Source organism: Pituophis catenifer, unplaced genomic scaffold (assembly GCF_029215685.1).
Source record: "Pituophis catenifer annectens isolate HBS135680 unplaced genomic scaffold, rPitCat1.0.hap2 SCAF_1, whole genome shotgun sequence".
NCBI lineage: Eukaryota > Metazoa > Chordata > Lepidosauria > Squamata > Colubridae > Pituophis > Pituophis catenifer.
In genome coordinates this window covers 325,865,892-325,885,385 of record NW_027256881.1, presented here as the reverse complement: position 1 = coordinate 325,885,385, position 19,494 = coordinate 325,865,892, and the positions used below count along the sequence as shown (strand labels likewise).

General features: G+C 39.8%; 1 protein-coding gene across 1 annotated transcript; it reads right to left on the bottom strand.

Moving 5' to 3' along the window:
* Positions 1-198: 198 nt before the first annotated feature.
* DNAAF2 (dynein axonemal assembly factor 2) lies at positions 199-19,091 on the bottom strand. Its single transcript, XM_070931700.1, has 3 exons — positions 16,845-19,091; positions 4,810-4,953; positions 199-947 (listed from the first exon to the last, which is right to left on the bottom strand). Exons 1-3 carry the CDS (start codon positions 19,089-19,091, stop codon positions 459-461), a joined length of 2,880 nt encoding a protein of 959 aa, XP_070787801.1. The 3' UTR covers positions 199-458.
* Positions 19,092-19,494: the final 403 nt, after the last annotated feature.

Here is a 19,494-nt window from a genome sequence, read left to right as displayed (position 1 = left end):
AATAGTTGAAAGCAATCTAACAGCAAAGGCTGTGTGTAAAATGTCATCTAGTTTTGGAGAACGTTTACTGGTTTATTATTTGCCATTTGGCTGAAAACTGGAGAAAACAGAAGAATGGGATATTAAGCAAAACATGTTTACAGTTTACTTATAAGTCAAGGTGTTTGCAGATTTTTTGCACATTCTGCATGCTTTCCTAACTTGTGCCATCTAATTCGGATCAGGATTTGCCTGAGAAATCTGTTTAGCTTCAATGAACTGCCCATTTCTTTTTGAAATTCAGTAACAAACAGTCACATCTGAATCTTAGAACTAAATTAAGAAACAAGCAGTTTGTTCCTTTTTTCTTCCAGCAATTGAATTTCAATTTCTGTATAGCTTTGACTTTTTGTATACTTTATAGTAAGTGCAGAATTTGAGGTAGCTGAAGACTCAGGTAAGAGTCTTATGAAACTGATTTAATCCAGTTCATACAGCAAAGCATTTTCAAAGGTGGCTGCACACTGTGTTCTGTGACAGCTTGTATATTCCACGCTACCATCTTGCATGTTAGTTTCCTTTAACACAGTGGGAGCTAACCTGTTCAACTCTTTGTTCTGTGAGGATTTCTTCTGTTCATTCACTTCCTCTCCCTCCTGGAGCTCAGCTTGCACTGAGGACGTGGCTCTTTTGCTTGTTGCAAAAGTAAGTCCTGACTCATGTAATTTATTTATCTGCAACTTCCCCAGAATCCTCCCACTGGGATCACCAGGGTCAAGCTCCATACAATAGCTTGATCCCTTGCCAACTTGCCCCATTGCCTGCATAGCTACAAATGAACCTGAAACACTCTTGGTTTGTTCAGAGGAATTTTCTTCATCTGTTAAAAGTTTGCCATCTTCTTGTTCTTGTTCACTGCCCTCTCTTTTTTCTCTTCTGCCAAGTTCGAGGCTACCATTCTCTATCTGCTGAGAGGAAGAGAGAAAACATTTCACTGTTTCAACCTAATAAACAAGCTCATTAACCAAACCAGAATAACTTGCATTTCCTCCTTGCCTGGTCTTATCACACACACATCTGTGTTACTATCTTCTTGTTATACTTCCTGTAAACATAGTTGGAGTGTTTCCTAACCCTGACAGCAGAATATAACTACCAAAATTGCTTCTAACCAAATTGCTTAGAAGCAATGTTGCATTATATCAGACAGGTGGTTGGTATGTATTTAGCAAAAAAAGAATCATGATTAATGTATACAAAATGTCTTCTGCCTATTCAATGCCTCAGTACCATATGGACATATGTTCCTGGAGAAATGTTATGATTCCAGTTGAAGAATTAGTTGATCTGCTTGGACTTTCAGCCTCTAATGTGCCATTTGGATCTACTTTGTTAATTATTTAAGTATTAAATGGCTATATTGATAGCCTAGCTCAATGAGAAATTTGATATGCTTCAGATGCTTGTGAGGAGGACAATTGGGAAGGGAAAGATGGACAAATATGCTTCTAAATTCTCAAAATTCAATTTACCTAGAAGTAAACTAATTATTCTCACTCAACAATGTTCATAAGCCTCCAATTATTATTATTTGCTAGCATCCTTCAAGGCTACATTCAAATTCTTATCGGACAAATCAAGTTGCTGTACTGCTTGAAATATTTCAGACTTAGATAAAGGTAAAGGTTTCCCATGTCCAGTCATGTCCAAATCTAGGGGATTAGTGCTCAGGGTTGTCCGAAGACATTTTCCACATTTTCTGTATAGACAGCATGACTATGCCAAAAGTGCACAGAATGCTGTTATCTTCCCACCAAAGTGGTACTTATTTATCTATTCTAGAGTCATGGTGGCGCAGTGGTTAGACTACAGGACTAATTCACTGCTCACTCCAGTAGTTCAATTCTAAGCAGCTCAAGGTTGACACAGCCTTCCATCCTTCCGAGGTCGGTAAAATGAGGACCCAGATTGTTGGGGGCAATATGCTGACGATAAGCCATTTAGAGAGGGCTGTAAAGCACTGTGAAGTGGTATATAAGTCTAAATACTATTGCTATTGCTACTGCTACTCACATTTGCATATTTTCGAACTGCTAGGTAGACAGGAGCTAGGGCAAGTAACGAGAACTCACCACGTTGACCTAGGCCAGGGGTGTCAAACAAGGCCCGCAGGCCGATCCAGCACGTGATGGATCGGATCCGGGGCCGTCCTGGAAAATGTAAGGGGCTGGCCCGTTTCACTTCGGCCCAGTCTACCCAATGTGAAGAGGAAACATTGGGCCAGCGTGGCTTCGACCCGGTCTACCCAGTGCGAAGAGGGGAAATATCGGGCCAGCGTGGCTTCGGCCCGGTCTACCCAGTGCGAAGAGGAAACATGCCAGCAATTTGGAGAGTGGCATCAAGCTGGCCACACCCACCTAGTTGACCATGCCCACCAGTTGGCCATGCCTGTCCGGCCCCCGGGATCAACCACAGCCCTGATGCGGCCCTCAATGAAATTGAGTTTGACACCCCTGACGTAGACTGTCAGCTATCCAGCTGACAAGCTTGGCGGCTTAGCCACTGAACCATCAGGCACCCCCAACATTTCAGATTTTATTTCACTTTTATGGCCAAATAAACTAGTGCATCTTAAACAATTTGTCACCAAGCAATGGGCCTCATGTAATTATCTGACTAGATAATTGCACCCTAGTACAATCAGAGCTAGAATTTTTGACATAATTGACTTTAAACTGGCAAGATATAAAAGCAGTATAATTTGTAAATGTTTGAAGAAAAAGAAAATATAATAGTTGTGAAACTATAATATATAATAGCAGAATCTGAAGCATTCTTATAAAAGAAAAAAAGCAGAGCTAGGATTCAAATGCAGTTGTTTGCTCTCCTTACAATTTTTTTGCTTACTGCAGTGTAGATTATTCTACACCAGTCTCAGCCAAGGAGCAAAGTCCAAAATGCAGCCTGGATTTTCCCAATCTGATTTAAGATAAAAACTGACTAACAGAAGGAGAATCTAAACAACACCTGCAAATATAATTTAGTATCATACAAAATTCAATGTATATTTCAGATAGAAAACTATATGTCTATTCAATAGTTCTTGCTGGCTTTCTTTCACTATTTCATTTACAATTTGAATATTAATTTACATTATAGAAATTGTTTTTCAGAGTGATAGGCTCTACAAACAAAGCCTGAGAAACCTGTGCACTGTTCAAGGTAATAGGTGGCCGACCTAGAAAAAATCTAGCAAGAGAATACATACAGTATAACTATTTTGAGGTATCTTGATACTCAAGTAATTAATCATAATTTAGAAGGAACTCTTAAATAATCATTCCCAGTAACCCTATCTTTTTATTACCATGTTTCCCTGAAAATAAGATCCTGTCTTCTATTTTTTTGAACCCTGAAATAAGCGCTTGGCCTTATTGCCATGTGCTCAAAAGCCCAACTGGGCTTATTATCAGGGGATGACTTATTTTGGGGGAAACAGGGTAGCATCCTGAATTCTACTCTACAAATAAATCTCACATCAATGTTCTATTATTATTCACCTTACGGTTTTCTTCAAAATCTTATCTACAGAATTTATATATATATATCCTGTCATAAACTAAAATCTATACAGTACATAGCATATGCCAGTGATGGCTAACCTTTTTGCCATCATGTGCCAGGAGAGAGGGGACGGGGGAGGGTTGCGTGCGCACGTGCCCACGCGCATGTGTGTGCAACCCCCTCCCCCCCCGCTCCTGGCACATGATGGCCTAGTAGGCCCGTTTTTCTTTCTTACCTGGTTCCAAATCCTCTCTGTGTATTTGGGAACAGCAAAAACAGCCTTTCCCACTCCCTTGGAGGTCCTACGGAGGCTGAAAGGGCCCATTTCCTCACTCCCGGTGGGACAGGAAGTGACATTTTTTGCTGTCCCCAGCCTCCAGAACCTCTCTAGGAGTCTCTAGGAGCCTCTCTAGGAGTCTCTAGGAGCCTCTCTAGGAGTCTCTGGAGGCTGGGGACAGGAAAAAACGTCACTTCCTGTCTCACCGGGAGTGGGGAAATGGGCCCTTTCAGCCTCCATAGGGCCTCCAAGGGAGTGGGAAAGGCTGTTGTCGCTGTTCCCAGATACACAGAGAGGATCTGGAGCCAGGTAAGAAAGAAAAACGGGCCTTCCCCACCCCCCCACCCAGGCCCTCCAGAGGCAGGAAACAGCCTGTTTCCCTATTTCTGGTGGGCCCAGAAGGCCCGAAAATCAGCTGGCCGGCGCGCGCATGCGTCCCAGAGCTGAGCTGGCGTGCCCACTAATATGGTTCCGCGTGCAACCTGTGGCACGCGTGCCATAGGTTCGCCATCACGGGCATATGCATTCTTGTTTGGGGAGATGTAATGAGTTTAATTTAGCAGAGAAAAGGAAGATGGTCAATCAATTCTTATTAGGCCTGTGCAACATTCTGAGTGCACAGGGATATGTACGTAGTATCAATTGACTCTTCCTAAACCAAACTCACCTTTTCTTAGGCGTGCGCAACAACTGTGTAGGGTAGCCACATAATGCCAAGAAAAGATAGAATTGCTTTAAGAAGTTGGTGATAGCTGCTATGTGTTCTGAAACATCTTTTACCAATTTGAATCCAAGGTGCTGCTGCACAACCCTAGGTGCTTTATTTCTGAACAACACATACTGTACAGTATTCTACTTTCCAAATCACTGTTTATCATACAAAGAATAAGCCCTCAAGAACATTAAGCGGGACTTGTGAGAGTAACCATAGTGATAGATCCCCTCAGTTTCAGAACCAGATAATAGACATATGCTGAATAACCATTTACCTTTAATCTGATCTGGCTTTTGCCCTCAGAGACACCCAATACTTCAATTAATGGCTTGTGTTCCTTCTCTGATTGACTGGAGCAGCACATCCCTGGGTGACTGACAAACTTATCAACATTGTTTTCAGTGATAAACCACCTTTCCTAAAGGTAAAACAGATATGGAAGGATTTAAATTTCATTTCAAATTAAAAACATTTGTTCTGAAGACACCACAACCACTACAATCGCAAGAGTTTCTTTTTTTATTTTTCTTCAAGGAGACGTTCATGATGCAGGGAACCTTAGAGAAAAAAAGGACCCAATAATTTTTCTCTTACAATTGCCATGCATTCTGAAGCAGCTTCTTTACTCTGCTGCTCTCCAGATGTGAAGGACTTCCTTCAAAGAACTTCCTTGCCATGCAGGAGAGATTTTAGTCACTTTTCCAATAAAAAATGTTAAACAACCACATAAAAGTATAACACTAGTTCAGTTCTAGCTTCAATTCTCAAGAATATTTTGGTATTAAAATATACTTTTTAGTACTTTTGTACTAACAATATTAAGATGTATTGAAACCAAATGGATTTATTTGTAACATAGCTAGGATTCTAATGCTGCCCGATTGTCAATACTTTTTAGTACTTTTAAGCAACATTATATGCTAACTTACGAAGAATTTTTTAATATTTTAAAATGGCTACAAAAATATTCTTGAGAATTGAAGCTAGTAACAAAAAAGCAGTAAGGAATATGTGCATATTTATTTATTTATTTATTTATTTATTTATTTATTTATTTATTTATTTATTTATTTATTTATTTATTTATTTATTATTTAATCTAATTTTTATACCGCCCTTCTCCCGAAGGACTCAGGGCGGTGCACAGCCAAGAAATAAAACAAACACATATACAAAATTAAAAGCAATTTAAAAAACATATTAAATAATTTGGCCCCGATATCATTAAAAAATTAAAACAACCCATTAAAATTAATGTTTAGGCCAGCCCAGCTTGTTGGAACAATAACGTCCTGAGGGAATGGCGAAAGTTGCATAGGTCAGGGATCATCCATATCTCTGGGGGCAATTCATTCCAGAGAGCGGGTGCCCCACAGAGAAGGCTCTCCCCCTGGGGGTCGCCAGTCGACATAGTTTGACCGACGGCACCCTAAGGAGTCCCCCTCTGTGGGAGCATACTGGCCGGTGGGAGGCTATAGGTAGTAGAAGGCGATCTCGTAAGGGTCTTATGTTATTCAAAAAAGAGGTAGTGTTCTTATTTGCGTAGATTTTGTAACTTTTGAAATACTGTGATTTTTTAACATGCATTGATTTATTTACTGTACATGCATCAGAAGTAAATTATTACAAACACTTTAAGCAGAAATTGGTTCAAGCAAATGTAAAAGATTGTAGATGCTGGTAGCACAGAGCTGCAAGCAAAACAAGTTCCAGACTGACTATGCAACCTTTGTCAGAAATGTATACCATTGCTCTGCTTTTCCCCATCATTACATCTTGATGCTAAAAAATGCTGGATTCATTTATTTGAATTCTGTCTTTATTATTTTTACATATAACTCAAGGTGGCAAATGCACCTTCCTATTCTGAACCCCGATGTGACATTATCACATTTCCACTTTTTCTTCAGACTGAATATCCCATATACCTTCCATTTGTTTTCAAAGAACATAACCTCAAGTACATCACCTTTATCACCCTCTTCTGACTTATCAATATCCTCCTGGAAATGTGTCCAGAACTATACACACAGGTTTGACCCCAAGCATCTTTGATACAGTAATTTTCTAATGTAACCGATAATTGCATTAGCCTTTATCTAGTACCAAATTAAATATTTCTCCTGAGGAGACTGCAGGCATTTAAAATTAGGATATATAGAGGGATTTAATTTAAGTGAAAATCACTTCACTGTCAAAAACAGCAGGTTGACAAAGAATGAAGATCTGGAGATCTCAAGGGCTTTTGTCAATCTTGACACATAGAAATTCAACTCTTTCAAGCAATGCAAAATGAAGGGGGTGGGAAGTGTTTGTAGAAGTTTCCCTGAGGCAATAGCACTGGTTAAAATGATAATAGCCCCAAGAGGCAATCCCAGAAAAAGCTTTTAAAAGCTTGATCAAGAGGTCAGCAATACACATTTTCTAAACAAAGAAAGAGGGGTGTGTCCCTTAAATATTAGTGGCTCTTCCACAAGGAGGCTCTGTTTTGTCAGTAGTTAAAGCAGCAACATTTTAAAGAAAATAGATTTTTCCAAAAATTATCTGCTATTTATTCAAGATTCTTGTGATATATCAAAAGAAATACATGCTTGGTAACCTTTGCAATAAATTGTTCAGGATTTAATCTTAACATTTATATTTTCAAATATTATATACATAACTATACAATGCTGTTCCTTTCAGAGTAATCAATGTTTACTTAAAAAAAGAAAAAAACACTAGGTAAGAATAAAAAGCATTCACTTTTTCTCCATATCTTTCCATTCTAGCAAATTCCTGTTGATTCTGTGGGAAGCCCCCCCTCCCCCGCCCAGAAGAATAAAATATTTTGAGGAATATTTTAAAAAAGGCAGGATAAAATATTTCCCCTAAAAGAGAAATAAAAAATCTTAAGGGAGACAGAAACTCAGAGCCCCAAGCAGATACTGAGCTGGGGCAGCTTTTATAAATGCAGATTTAGTAATCCATTACTCCCTGAAGCAAAGTCTAAACAAAGACAGAGTGTTAGGATTAGCCCTCACTCAAGATCCAAACCAGGACAAAGCCATTAAGCCATAATAGGAATTGCCCAACATCCTTTCAGAACATAAACTCCTTCATTGCATCATCTCAGAGCAGACCAAACTGCAACCAAACTTAGCTCTGACAAACACCTAGGATTTGTACTTTTCCTATAGAGCTGTGATGGCGAACCTATAGCATGTGTGCCACAGGTGGCATGCATAGCCATATCAGTGACCATGGGAGCTTAGCTCCAGCGCGTGCCAGCTCATTTTCGGGCCTTCTGGGCCCACCAGAAGTAGGAAAACAGGCTGTTTCCTGCCTCCGGAGGGCCTCGGGGGTGGGGGGGTGGGGAAGGCCCGTTTTTTGCTGTCCCCTGCCTTCAGAGCCTCTCTATGAGTCTGGGGAGGGCGAAAACGGCCTTCCCCATCCCCCTGGAGGCCCTCCAGAGGCCAGAAATGGCCCATTTGCCAACTTCCGGTGGGACCGGAAGGCCCATTTTTTGCTGTCCCCAGCCTCCAGAGTCTCTTTAGGAGTCTGGAGAGGGCAAAAACGGCCTTTCACACAACCCCGGAGGTCCTCCGGAAGCCGAAAACAGCCCATTTGCCAACTTCACAGTAAATCAATTTACTGTGATTTTTAAACTATAATTTATTACTAACCATTTTATATGAATCCATTCAATAATCGATGGCTGAACAACTGTGGTTTAGCATTGATATAAAAAAAGCCTAACTGGCAAAGTTAGTTTGTTTCATTAAACTGTAATTAAGACTAATCATTTTAAAAGATTTCTATGCTGACTTTATTATTTTTATAAATAACTCAAGGAAGCAAACATTAACAAATATAGCTAACACTCCTTCCTCCTCTTATTTTCCCCACAACAACACTGTGAGGTGAATTGGGCTGACAGAGAATGGCCCAAAATCACCCAGTTGGCTTTCATGCTTAAGGCAAGACTCGGTTTCCTTATTTTTAACCTGCTGCCTTCATCAGTAGACAAAAATGGATCTATTCATTTTTTCATTCTTTTGTCCAGGTTCTATAAACAATTTATCAATACCTCATGACTTCAACAAGAGCAGACGAACAAATTCCTCTGTGGGGTGCCACAGCGGTCGGCCCTCTTACCCCTTTTGTTCAACATTTATGTGAAGCCGCTGGGTGAGATCATTTGTGGTTTTGGGGTGCAGTACCATCAGTACGCTGATGACACTCAGATGTACATCTCCACCCTGGACCATCCCAATGATGCCCTTGACATGATGTCTGGAGACTGTGCGGATCTGGATGTGGAGAAACAGGCTCAAGCTCAACCCATCCAAGACCGAGTGGCTGTGGTTTCCGGCATCCCGATATAGTCAGTTGGTGCCATCTCTGACTATTGGGGGTGAGTCGTTGGCCCCCACGGAGAGGGCTCGCAACTTGGGTGTCCTCCTGGATACACGGCTGTCCTTAGAAGAACATGTGACGACCGTGGCCAGGGGGGCTTTCTATCAGGTTCGCCTGATTCGCCAGTTGCCTCCCTTTCTGGATCGGGACACCTTGCGCACGGTCACCCATGCCCTCGTCACTTCCCGCCTGGACTACTGTAATGCTACATGGGGCTCCCCTTGAAGAGCACCCGGAGGCTCCAACTGGTTCAGAATGCGGCCGCACGGGTGATTATGGGAACGTCATGGCGCTCCCATGTAACACCTCTCCTGCGTGAGCTGCACTGGCTTCCGGTGGTCTTTCGGGTGCGATTCAAGGTGTTGGTTACCACCTTTAGAGCGCTCCATGGCTTAGATATCTATGAGACCATCTTCTGCTGCCGAGTGCCTCCCACTGGCCAGTACGCTTCCACAGAGAGGGGCTCCTCGGGTGCCCTCGGTCAAACAATGTTGACTGGCGGTCCCCAGGGGGAGAGCTTTCTCTGTGGGAGCATCTGCCCTCTGGAACGAGCTCCCCCCAGAGATACGGACGATCCCAGACTTACGAACTTTTCGCCGGGCCCTAAAGACTTTCTTATTTCACCAAGCCGGACTGGCCTAATTTTTAAATTGTTTAATTTTAATCTGAATTTTAATGGGGTATTTAAACTGTTGGGCCAAATTATTTAATTTATTTTAAATTGCTTTTAAATTTTGTATTTTGTGTTTTTACCTTTGGCTGTTCACCGCCCTGAGTCCTTCGGGAGAAGGGCGGTATATAAATTTAAAAATAAATAAATAAATAAATAAATAAATAAATAAATTCCCCTAATAAATCTGTTCTTATTTTTTGTTTATTAGATGTAACATGGTTTTACTACTATTTCATCTAAGCAAGTATGGCTGTACCACAATATAGTACAGTATATTCTGTCAAAAAAGCAGGCAAAATAATTTTGCTGTAATGTGAATAAATGGAGCAAGAATGGGAAAAGTGATTTAGAGGATATAGAGAAAATTACGGTAGTTTTTCAGGCATATATGCAATTATTTCAAGCCCAAATACAAACTTTTGTTAATTTTCTTTCTTATGGGCCACCATTAAATCGGTATAGTTTACCTTTGATTTCTTCGTGTTCAATGCAGAACTGCACTGTACTGCTCATTGTAATTTTTCATTGTCAGTGTTAAAGATTTTGTGTTTTTTGTAAGTCTTCAGAAGCTTAAGTGAAATATCTAAGAAATACTGAGAACATTCCTTCAAGTTTTTGATTGGAACGTAGCTGGTTACAGTACTGATACTCCTTGTCTTATGATCAAAATTGAGCCCAAAATTTCTGTTGCTAAGTAAGACAGTTTAAATGAGTTGTTGTCCCATTTTACAATATTTCTTACAACAGTTAAGTGAATCACTACAGTTTTAAGTTAGTAACGTGGTTCTTAAGTGAATGTGGCTTTCCCATTGACTTTGCTTGTCAGAAGGTCACAAAAGAGAATGACAGAACCCTGGAGCATTGCAACTGTCATAAATATGAGTCAATTGCCAAGTATCTGAATTCTGATCACATGACCACTGGGATGCTGCAAAGATCATAAGTGTAAAAAATAGTTGTAAGTCACTTTTTTCGGTGTCATTGTAACTTCAAATAGTCACTAAATGGACTCCTGTAAGTTGAGGACAACCTGTACTATGATTTCTGCATGAAGGAATAAACTTGTTTTCCCATGCAGGCTGAAAATATACAAATGTCAACATGATGCCAGCCATAATGAAGCAAGATATAACCATCTGGATTAATTTTCTCAAATGAGAACTAGAAATATTTGCAGTGTTCAAAAAGTATTTCAGATGCTACCATTAAATCTCAATCTATTATATCAATCAAATAAGCATTTTAAAAAACTATAACAAATACATGTTCAATAAAATCAGCAATGTCAATCATAAGTAGAATTATCTATTGCAATATGTCAAATTGACTATGTAAAATAGTTATTTTCAGAAAATTTGTTGATTTATACAATTCATTAGACACAGCACTCATTGCAGCTTATATGTATGTATATATGCAATAAACTGAAAAAAAAAGTGCCGCTATTTGAATTACTTATACTAGAAGAACAAATCCTCTGGGAAGAGATGCCAAGTATTTTCCTCATCAGATAGCAAATCCAACATTCCCTGTTCCTTCATAAGAATTCTATTGAATGCACTTTTACTTGAAGCTTATTTGGATTCTCTGCTTATCTTTGCTTCTACCTGTCTGTTTCTATAATATATAAATCCAAAGTTAAGCTTGGAAATGCCTAGACAAAAAAAGGACAGAATTGATATAATATCAGCCAATAGTACTACACGTCATTTTTCCTAAATTATTAAATGTTCCACTAATGTAGGTAATATTGATGGGACAGGATACATTTCAAAATTCAATCCTTTTTCTTTATACATGGAACATTTGAATAGGCAAAAAAACAGCCATAGGCAACAAAGTTAATAATAGTAGATGTATAGGTCAACCAAAACTTCATGTCTCAGGAAACAATTATCCAGCTCACACCAGCAATCAAATTTTGGGTGTTTCAATGCTAACAATAAAAGGCATGGATATATGAGCCTACCCCAATCTCTATATGGTTCTACATGCTGAAAATCTTACCTGACTTCAGTGAAGTAAAGACAGTTATTTGTAATTTTATCTTCATTGTGAAATCCTCATACCAATGGCAATATTTGTAATAAATTCATAGGTTCAGTAAACCATTAATGACTTTGCAGCAGCCTCTGATAAAAACACCAGAGTTATTTGTGTACCTCCCTGTCATCACTGATCCGTAATGAAGAAGATAATAAAATGGACAGATCTTTTTATTCAAAAGAACACTTGACTTTTGAAACTCCATTTAACAAATTAGTAACCTTTGAGTAGATGAAAAATTATATTGCCTCTCCAATGGACACAGCATTTACAAATGTTTACAGAGGCAAACTGTCATTATACAGAACTCTCTCAAAAAAATTAATCAATTTTCCCAAGTAATGGGTACATACTGAATGACAAGACCAAAGTTCAACAAGTCATGGAACTAATTACTATTACAAGAAGAAGAAAAAACTTTTCCACAGTGGTTGGCAAAATGTGGAAGGAATGGGAGAGAAATCAGGCCAGTCTTCAGTAATACCAGAATAAAAATAAGGAAGATTGTCAGAAAAGGTAAACAGAAATCCTAATAACAAAGAAGCATGGCAAATGTTGCAGAAAAGTGATTTACAACCATTTTTCACACTTATGACCTTTATAGGATCTCCATGGACATGTGATCGAAATTCAGACATTTGGCAACTGACTCATATTTATGATGGTGATAGTGTCTTGGGGGTCATATGATCACCTTTTGTGATATTTTGACAAGCAAAGTCAATGAGGAAGCCAGGTTTACTTAACAACCATGTTACTAATTTAAAAACTGTAATGATTCACTAAGCAACTGTGGCAAGAAAGTTATGAAAAGAAGCAAAATTCACTTAACAATTATCTCAATTATCAACAGAAATCTTGGGCTCAATTGTGATTGTAAACTGAGGACTACTTGTAGTTATCAGAAGTATGTATTTCATTAGGAGGAAACCGGAAGCATTGTGGTGAGACTGGCTGGGAAATAGTGGGGTCTGACGAGCTCCATGAAAATCCAGCCAGACAAACCATTGTCGGGGGGTCTTTGGACTGGAACCGTCCTGTAGGGACGGTGAAGAAGGAGAGGTGCCTCGGACAACCAAGAGGAATAGACAAGTTCCTCGAAAGGTCAGAGGCAGCTCTTCGAACCGGGTGGCGGCCATTAAAAACGATCGGTTTGAAGCTGGGGCAACTGGAATAAGATTTTGTGCAGGAGCGGTGTCTGGAGTATTGGTACCGGGTGAGTGATTGGCCAACTCACGGGTAAAAAAGGAAATTTAAATTTTAAAAAAAACTTTAAAAGGTGTCCTGGTGAGGAAACGAGTGGCTAATTGGCATTTAAGAATTTTAATGGAGGGAGAAGAACAAAGAGGAAGTTTAAAGCCCAAAAAAGAAAACTTAATATTTGGATTTAAAATTAGATTTGGAGAAATTAAAACTAATACAAGAAAAAAGAAGCCCTAGGGAAAGCACTTTTTAATGAGGATTTGAAGTATTTTTGACAGTTTTGATATTTAAGGAAGAAGAAGGAGGAGGGTAAAATATTAAAGCCCAAGAAAGGAATTTTTACAACTGGATTTAAAACTGAATTTGGAGAAATTAAAAACAATAAAAGGAAAAGAAATTTGAGAGAAAGTTTTCTATGTGGATTTAAAATACTTTTGTAAGCTTGATACTTTGTTGTTCTGAGATTTGTGGATTGGAGAGAGACATCTGCTGGTAGAAAGAAAGCACTACCAATTGGCCTGAAAATGGAAAGAAATAACCAACAGTGACCTTGAAGAACTGAGAGAAACTTTAAGGAATATTTGTTTCTTTTTAAACTGCTCAGTCTCGACTTTCAAAGGAGGTAAAAAACAATAAAGTTTTAAATTGGAGTGGATTAGACAAACATTTTTACTGGATATTATCTGGAAATAAAAAAGAGATCATATGGACTTAAATCTTAATTAAATATAAGTTAAAATAATATTTTTTTAAACTGACAATATGGAGTCTTGAATGTGTGAGGAATTAATTGAGATGCTTAAAAACGTGTATGAATCAATAAAGGGCAATAATATTTATTGTGTGTGAAATTTATTAGTGTGAAATATTTATTTATTTGAAATTTGTGTGTTCTAACACACGTTAGAACACACAAATCAGGAAAAATAATATAAATGAGAAGCAAGAAAATAATATTGAAGGAAAAGGAATCGAAAGTAAAAAGTTAGATGATTACACTGGGATTTAGTGGCAAAAAAAGAATGGATGGGGGAAATATTTTCCAAAAAAGAATCAATCAAAGGGAAGAGAAGGAAATGGAAAAAGATTAGGTAAAAGCTTGGGGAGAATTATGCAAGTAATAGACTCAAAAGTTAGAGAGAGGATGTAGGAGAAAAGATACAATAAATATAAAAAGAAGAAGAAGAAGAAGATAAGAGAATGGGATGAAGGGAGAAAATTATTAAGAAGTGGAATTTTAGAGAGACCAAGAGAAAATGGTTAAAAGAGGAAGAATAGTGGAAAGGAGGAAGGAAAATAAGGTATATATTAGTAGACCTAAGGGAACTGTATTAACATTAGTAATTGTGAATGTAAGAAGTAAATATGATGATGTATACTGTGTATTGTAAAATGGAACAGCAGATGAAATATGAAGTGGTAATTTGGTTCAATTATGAAAATAACTGAAAACAAGAAACAAAATTGAAATGTAAAGAGCCTTGGTAGTACAGGGGTTTAAGGCACCCTGTTATTAAGCTGGTTATTAAGACCAGCTGCCTGCAATTACTGCAGGGTACGAATCTCGCCAAGGCTCAAGGTTGACTCAGCCTTCCATCCTTTCTAAGGTAGGTAAATTGAGGACCCAGTTGTGGGGGCAATAAGCTGACTTTGTATAAATATACAAAAGGATGAAGGCTATTGCTGAGCACATTGTAAGCCGCCCTGAGTCTTCGGAGAAGGGCGGCATATAAATCAAATTAAAAAAAAAAAGTGATGGGGATTTTGAAATAATTTGTAAATGATGAAATAAAATAATTGATGCTATAAAAATCAGGAATTAAGGGCAGATAGTGATATTGCTTATTATGTACTAAGAAGAGATTAAGATAAGATGTGGAAGATCAATTAAGTTAAAGGGTTTCAATGTAAGAATTGAATAAGATGAAGTACATTGTTTATAGTCAAAAAGTGTGATGGGGATTTTGAGAAACACACTTACAAATGGAGGAATAAGAATTAATTGAAGTAATGCTAAGAAATTAGGATTTAACTATGGATGGTGATATTGTTCATATTATGTTTTAAGAAGAGATTAAGATAAGATAAAAAAAGTAGGGAAAAAGAATATTATGGCAGAAATTGAAATATGTAAATTGTATTTGGAAAAAACAAAAAAGATTGAAATAGATTATAAAAATCAATATATAACTATGTTATAAGTTGTATAAGCTGTGACCTGCTCAATACTTTGTTCATAAAATATGTATGTGGAAAATTTTTTTTAATAAAACCTGTTCAAAAAAAAAGAGTATGTATTTCATTAATTGAAACAATTTCACTGGTGGCTGCTCCATTTTTTTAAATTTAATATAAAGGGCTGGTCAGTAACCTTGAAATCCTAAATGACTTGAAACAATTAAACATGACTATAGTATATCTTACATACTAGCTGTCCATATACTTAGATCCCTTAGATCAGGGGTCCCCAACCTAGTCCACTAAATTAGCCCACGGACTGTGGGGGACTGGTCTGCACAAGCAGCAGATGAGTTCGCGAAGCTCCAATTGTGGAAGTGGCGGGTGTGCATGAGAAACCATCCCTTCCACCCCTGCCGGCACCACCAGGCCACAGAGCCAGAAAAGTTGAGGACCACGGCCTTAGATGTTCTACTAACTACATGACAAATGGTTGGGATTGCAGTGGCTATTCCTAGACTTTAAAATTCTCTTTCTACAGAGCTACATCGCATATTTGTAGTGAATTTTCCAACAAAATAAAAAATCGTTTGTTTTATATCTAGTTTATATCTTCAAAATGAACAAAATCTCTTATTAGTTTTTATTTTGTGAGCATATAACTATAATTATATTATATATTTTAAAACAGATATTGCTGAACAAAAAGATCAAGCCATGAATTGTTTTTCATTGTTATTTAGCAAAAGCAGATTTTAAACTGAAATTCCTATTTCACATGTAGTATGATGAAACCAAGAATCTTAGAAGCTAGATTTGATTTGATTTCTCCTCCATCCCACAGACAATGATGAAAAGAGAGAATGTTTAAACCAGGGGTTTTATATAGGCATCTTCTGCTGGGAAGAATTTAGCATTACATGAAAAGTGTACCAAAACATAGAGCTTCTACAATCTAGAACTTTTTTATCAGTGATCTTGTGAGTGATTCAGTGTTCAGATTGTTTGACAGAAAAGGCAGATAAGAGTTAAGAATGGGACAATATACCATAGAATATTAGTCTAAAGAGAGCAATGTATTAAATCAGTATTCTTTTTAACAAAACCTTGTTCCAAATGAAAATATTCCAGATTTCTAAACTCTACCTTGAAAGTCTGTACAGATTCCATATCCAATGAATGCTGCTGCAAAAGGGAGAAGATAAATAAGAAGAACCTTATAACTTTCTAGTATTAAAAATTGAGCTAACTACTGCCATCAAGTAATAACTTTTATTTCCAACTACAATATCAGCTGAGCAGTTAAAGAAAAACAGCAAAGGGAAACCACTGTTCACTCAGGCAGTGGCATAACTGTCTCTCTTTCCAATAGTCCAGTATTCTGATACATCTTATTTCTAAAGAGTCCTATGATTTCCATTCACAGGACATCAAGCCACTATAAAAAATATCAGAAATGTACAGTAATTAAGCAATTACATATTTACTGCATCAAATAAAGCTACAACCTACAATACAGCTTTGAGAACCTGCTTCTTCGGAGTATATTTGCTATGCTGACCTTCACACTGTGATAACAAAATAGCAAACAAGTGTAAATTTGGTCAATCACTAATTTATTATATCAAATAATTGCTGAAAGAATTAAATTACTGGGTAAATTAGCTAAAATCTACTACCCCACATTCTGTACTGAAAGGATGAAATACATGTACAATTTTGAATTTTGAATGTACAATCCTGTATTTCCAAAGTGTATTTAAATACAGTAGTCTATAGGAGGCAACATAAAAATCTAAAAAGTAATTTACCTGTAAAGTAGCATAATTTGAACCAAAGTAAAACTTTGTCCAAATTCCAGTGGTTTCAGGTGATTTGGTGAGGATAATGACAACATTATTAGGTGATACATTAACTTCACTTTCTGGAGAAGATAATTTATTTTCAGGAAGAAACTGCAATAGGAAACTGTAGGAAATAGAGTCTCTGTTTGCAAAATTCACCGAGTAGTAATTTGTGCCCACTTCCCCTTGGAAACTCAGGGGAACAATATCTGGAACCTGTAAGAGGATCACCAAAGACTTTTCATCCTGAGTACAGTTAAAAGGAGGACACAGAGCGCTGGCAGGAGATATTGAAGGATCAGGAATGCAAGTAGAAGTTATATGAGTATCTACAGCAACTTCAAGCTTTTGTGAAGACTGAACTGAAGAAACAGTGGGTCTCTTTCCAGGATATAAAACAGAATGTTCCACGTGGTTAGTAGTAGTTGGGTTTGCTGTATCTGAGTTTCCAGAAAACTCTGGACTCTGATCTAGATTGTCAGTTGACAAAATTGTCTCCGAATGATCCAAGTTATCAGAGGGCCATTTACGCGGGATTCTGCTGTTATCTGGACACAATGGGAGTTCAACATTAGCGATGTTGGGATTTTTATTAAGTTCCATGTCGGTACAGAGATGTTCCTGATTTAAAGAAACAGCAGGATCTGTATGGAGTTTCCAAGTGTGGTCAGTATGCAGAGAGGTGGAAAGGGAATCTAAGCCGGTACCTTCAGGCTGTGCACCCAAGATCACGTTGTTACTGCTTCTGGTTAAATCCGGATCCCCTTCACTATTGTTCTCGCTGCACACGGGAAGTGCAGCACTAAATTCAGAAGCACAAGAAACGACGGGGTGCTCTTCTCCCGCATGCATCGAAAACTCCAGATTGTTACGTCTAGGGCGTTCGTGGGCACTGAGCGGAACTGGGCCGTTCAAATCAGAAAGTAAAGCAGCATCCACAGCATCATTGGTTGTAGCAACAGCCAAAGAGGGCGTCGGAGTTATTTCTACGTCGGACGCAAGAACGGGAAGCGGCTGCTCAGAACAGCTGGTCTTTCGACACACTTCCGCACCGTCCTTATACGGGCTGATGCAGCTGTCTTCTGGCAGCTGCTCCTCGTTTTCCGGCGAAGCCTCGATTTGCTCCTCCGCAGCTTGAACGCTGAAAGGAAGCCCCGGGTCAGGCTTCCGCGAAACCGGCAAGACGACCACCAGTTGTTTCTTGGCTTTGTTGAAGGTGGCCCGGCCACGGCTCTCGTCCACTGCGTAGGGCAACGGGACGCGCAGATGGTAGGCAGCAGGGCGCTGCGAGTCCAGCTGGAGTTCCTGACCAAGGATCTCCAGCTGGGCCTGGGCGGCAGAGCTGAGCAACGGCAGTTCAATGGTCATCACCAACTCGCGGGGGATCGGGCTAGGCGTGGAGTCCCGGCTGTTGCGATAATCCTGAAGGTCGACGTAGGAGCGGTGCCGGAGACTCCATTGCGGAGTGGTGGCAGGCGGGGGTTGCTTCGGCGGAGGGGGTCTCGGAGCTTCGTACTGCGGGCTGGGCGGCGGATAGGTGTAGGGCGAAGGGAAAGGCGGCAAGGGGGAATCGTCTGGCTCTCCAGCCTCTTCTGGGGACGGTCGAGCTCCTGCGGCCAGCGGCGTCCGGAGCAGCGTGGCCTGCGGAACGCCCTTATACTTGATGCGGTTGAGGGGGACGGCGTTCGTGCGGTCCAGTTGCGGGGAGAAATTTTTCTCTATCGCCTCCAAGGCCGTGTCGTTCACCAGGCGGCGGAATTGGGTCATGCGGCCGGCCAAGCTCAGGGTGCGCGGGTGGAAGACGACGTCGTAGACCAGGCGGCGTGGCCCACGCGGCTGTTTGCGGCTCAGTTCCTCGCGGCCCGGTGCTAAGGAGTGTGGCAGTAACCAGCAGGAACCTCCAGGCTCTGGCCGAAACTCCGGCCTCCCGATTAGCCGGTTGCTGCAGATGTTGATGTAACAGCGCCGGCTACCAGCCTGGCTCGTGCGCAGGACCCAGCCGGGTGTGGGGTGAAGGAAGCGGGCTTCGACGCCCCGCTGCCGCTCCATAGCTATCACTTCGGCCTCATAAATGGCCCTTTGTTCGGGATCGTTCAGTTCGGCCACGTATTCCGCGAAAAGAGTGCGGAATCCCTCCTCCTTGAAAGCGTTCGTCAGGCACTCGGCTTCTTCTCCTGTCAGATTCAAGTCCTCCAGGCCTAAATGGTCCGTCATGCCTGCAAAGCGGGCTTCGTTTCCTTTGTTCGGCCGGCTCGACAGACAGAGGCGTCCTGGTCCCTGTAGATACCAAATCAAACGATGTGGCGGTTGCTAGCGCGTTTGTTGCCATGGAAACGTTCATAACAATATGGCGGGTCTGGTCTGTTGCCATAGCGACCACGGTAAACGGAATGGCAGTTCATCCCCTTTTGGAAGCGCTCTTGAGAGCGTGGACCTCTTTATGGCAAAGGGATCTTTGCCGGAAAATATAAGGAACGGGATCAGAGCCAAATTATGACAGATACTTGACAACGGATTAGGAACCTTCCAAACAACTGCCAAACTAAAGTAGGAAAACAACTCAGCAGCAGGTGTAAAGTTGCCTGTCTATTAAGTTTAATAAGTCTTTTTAGAATCC

Bases quoted from the DNA above. Each gene is read 5' to 3' on its own strand.
- DNAAF2 (XM_070931700.1), bottom strand. From the start codon at position 19,091: ATGACGGACCATTTAGGCCTGGAGGACTTGAATCTGACAGGAGAAGAA. The intron at 4,954-16,844 runs GTAAATTACTTT...TTTTACCTTTAG, and splicing joins CAAATTATGCTACTTTACAG to GAAAGGTGGTTTATCACTGA. The intron at 948-4,809 runs GTAAATGGTTAT...TCTTCCTCTCAG, and splicing joins AAAGCCAGATCAGATTAAAG to CAGATAGAGAATGGTAGCCT.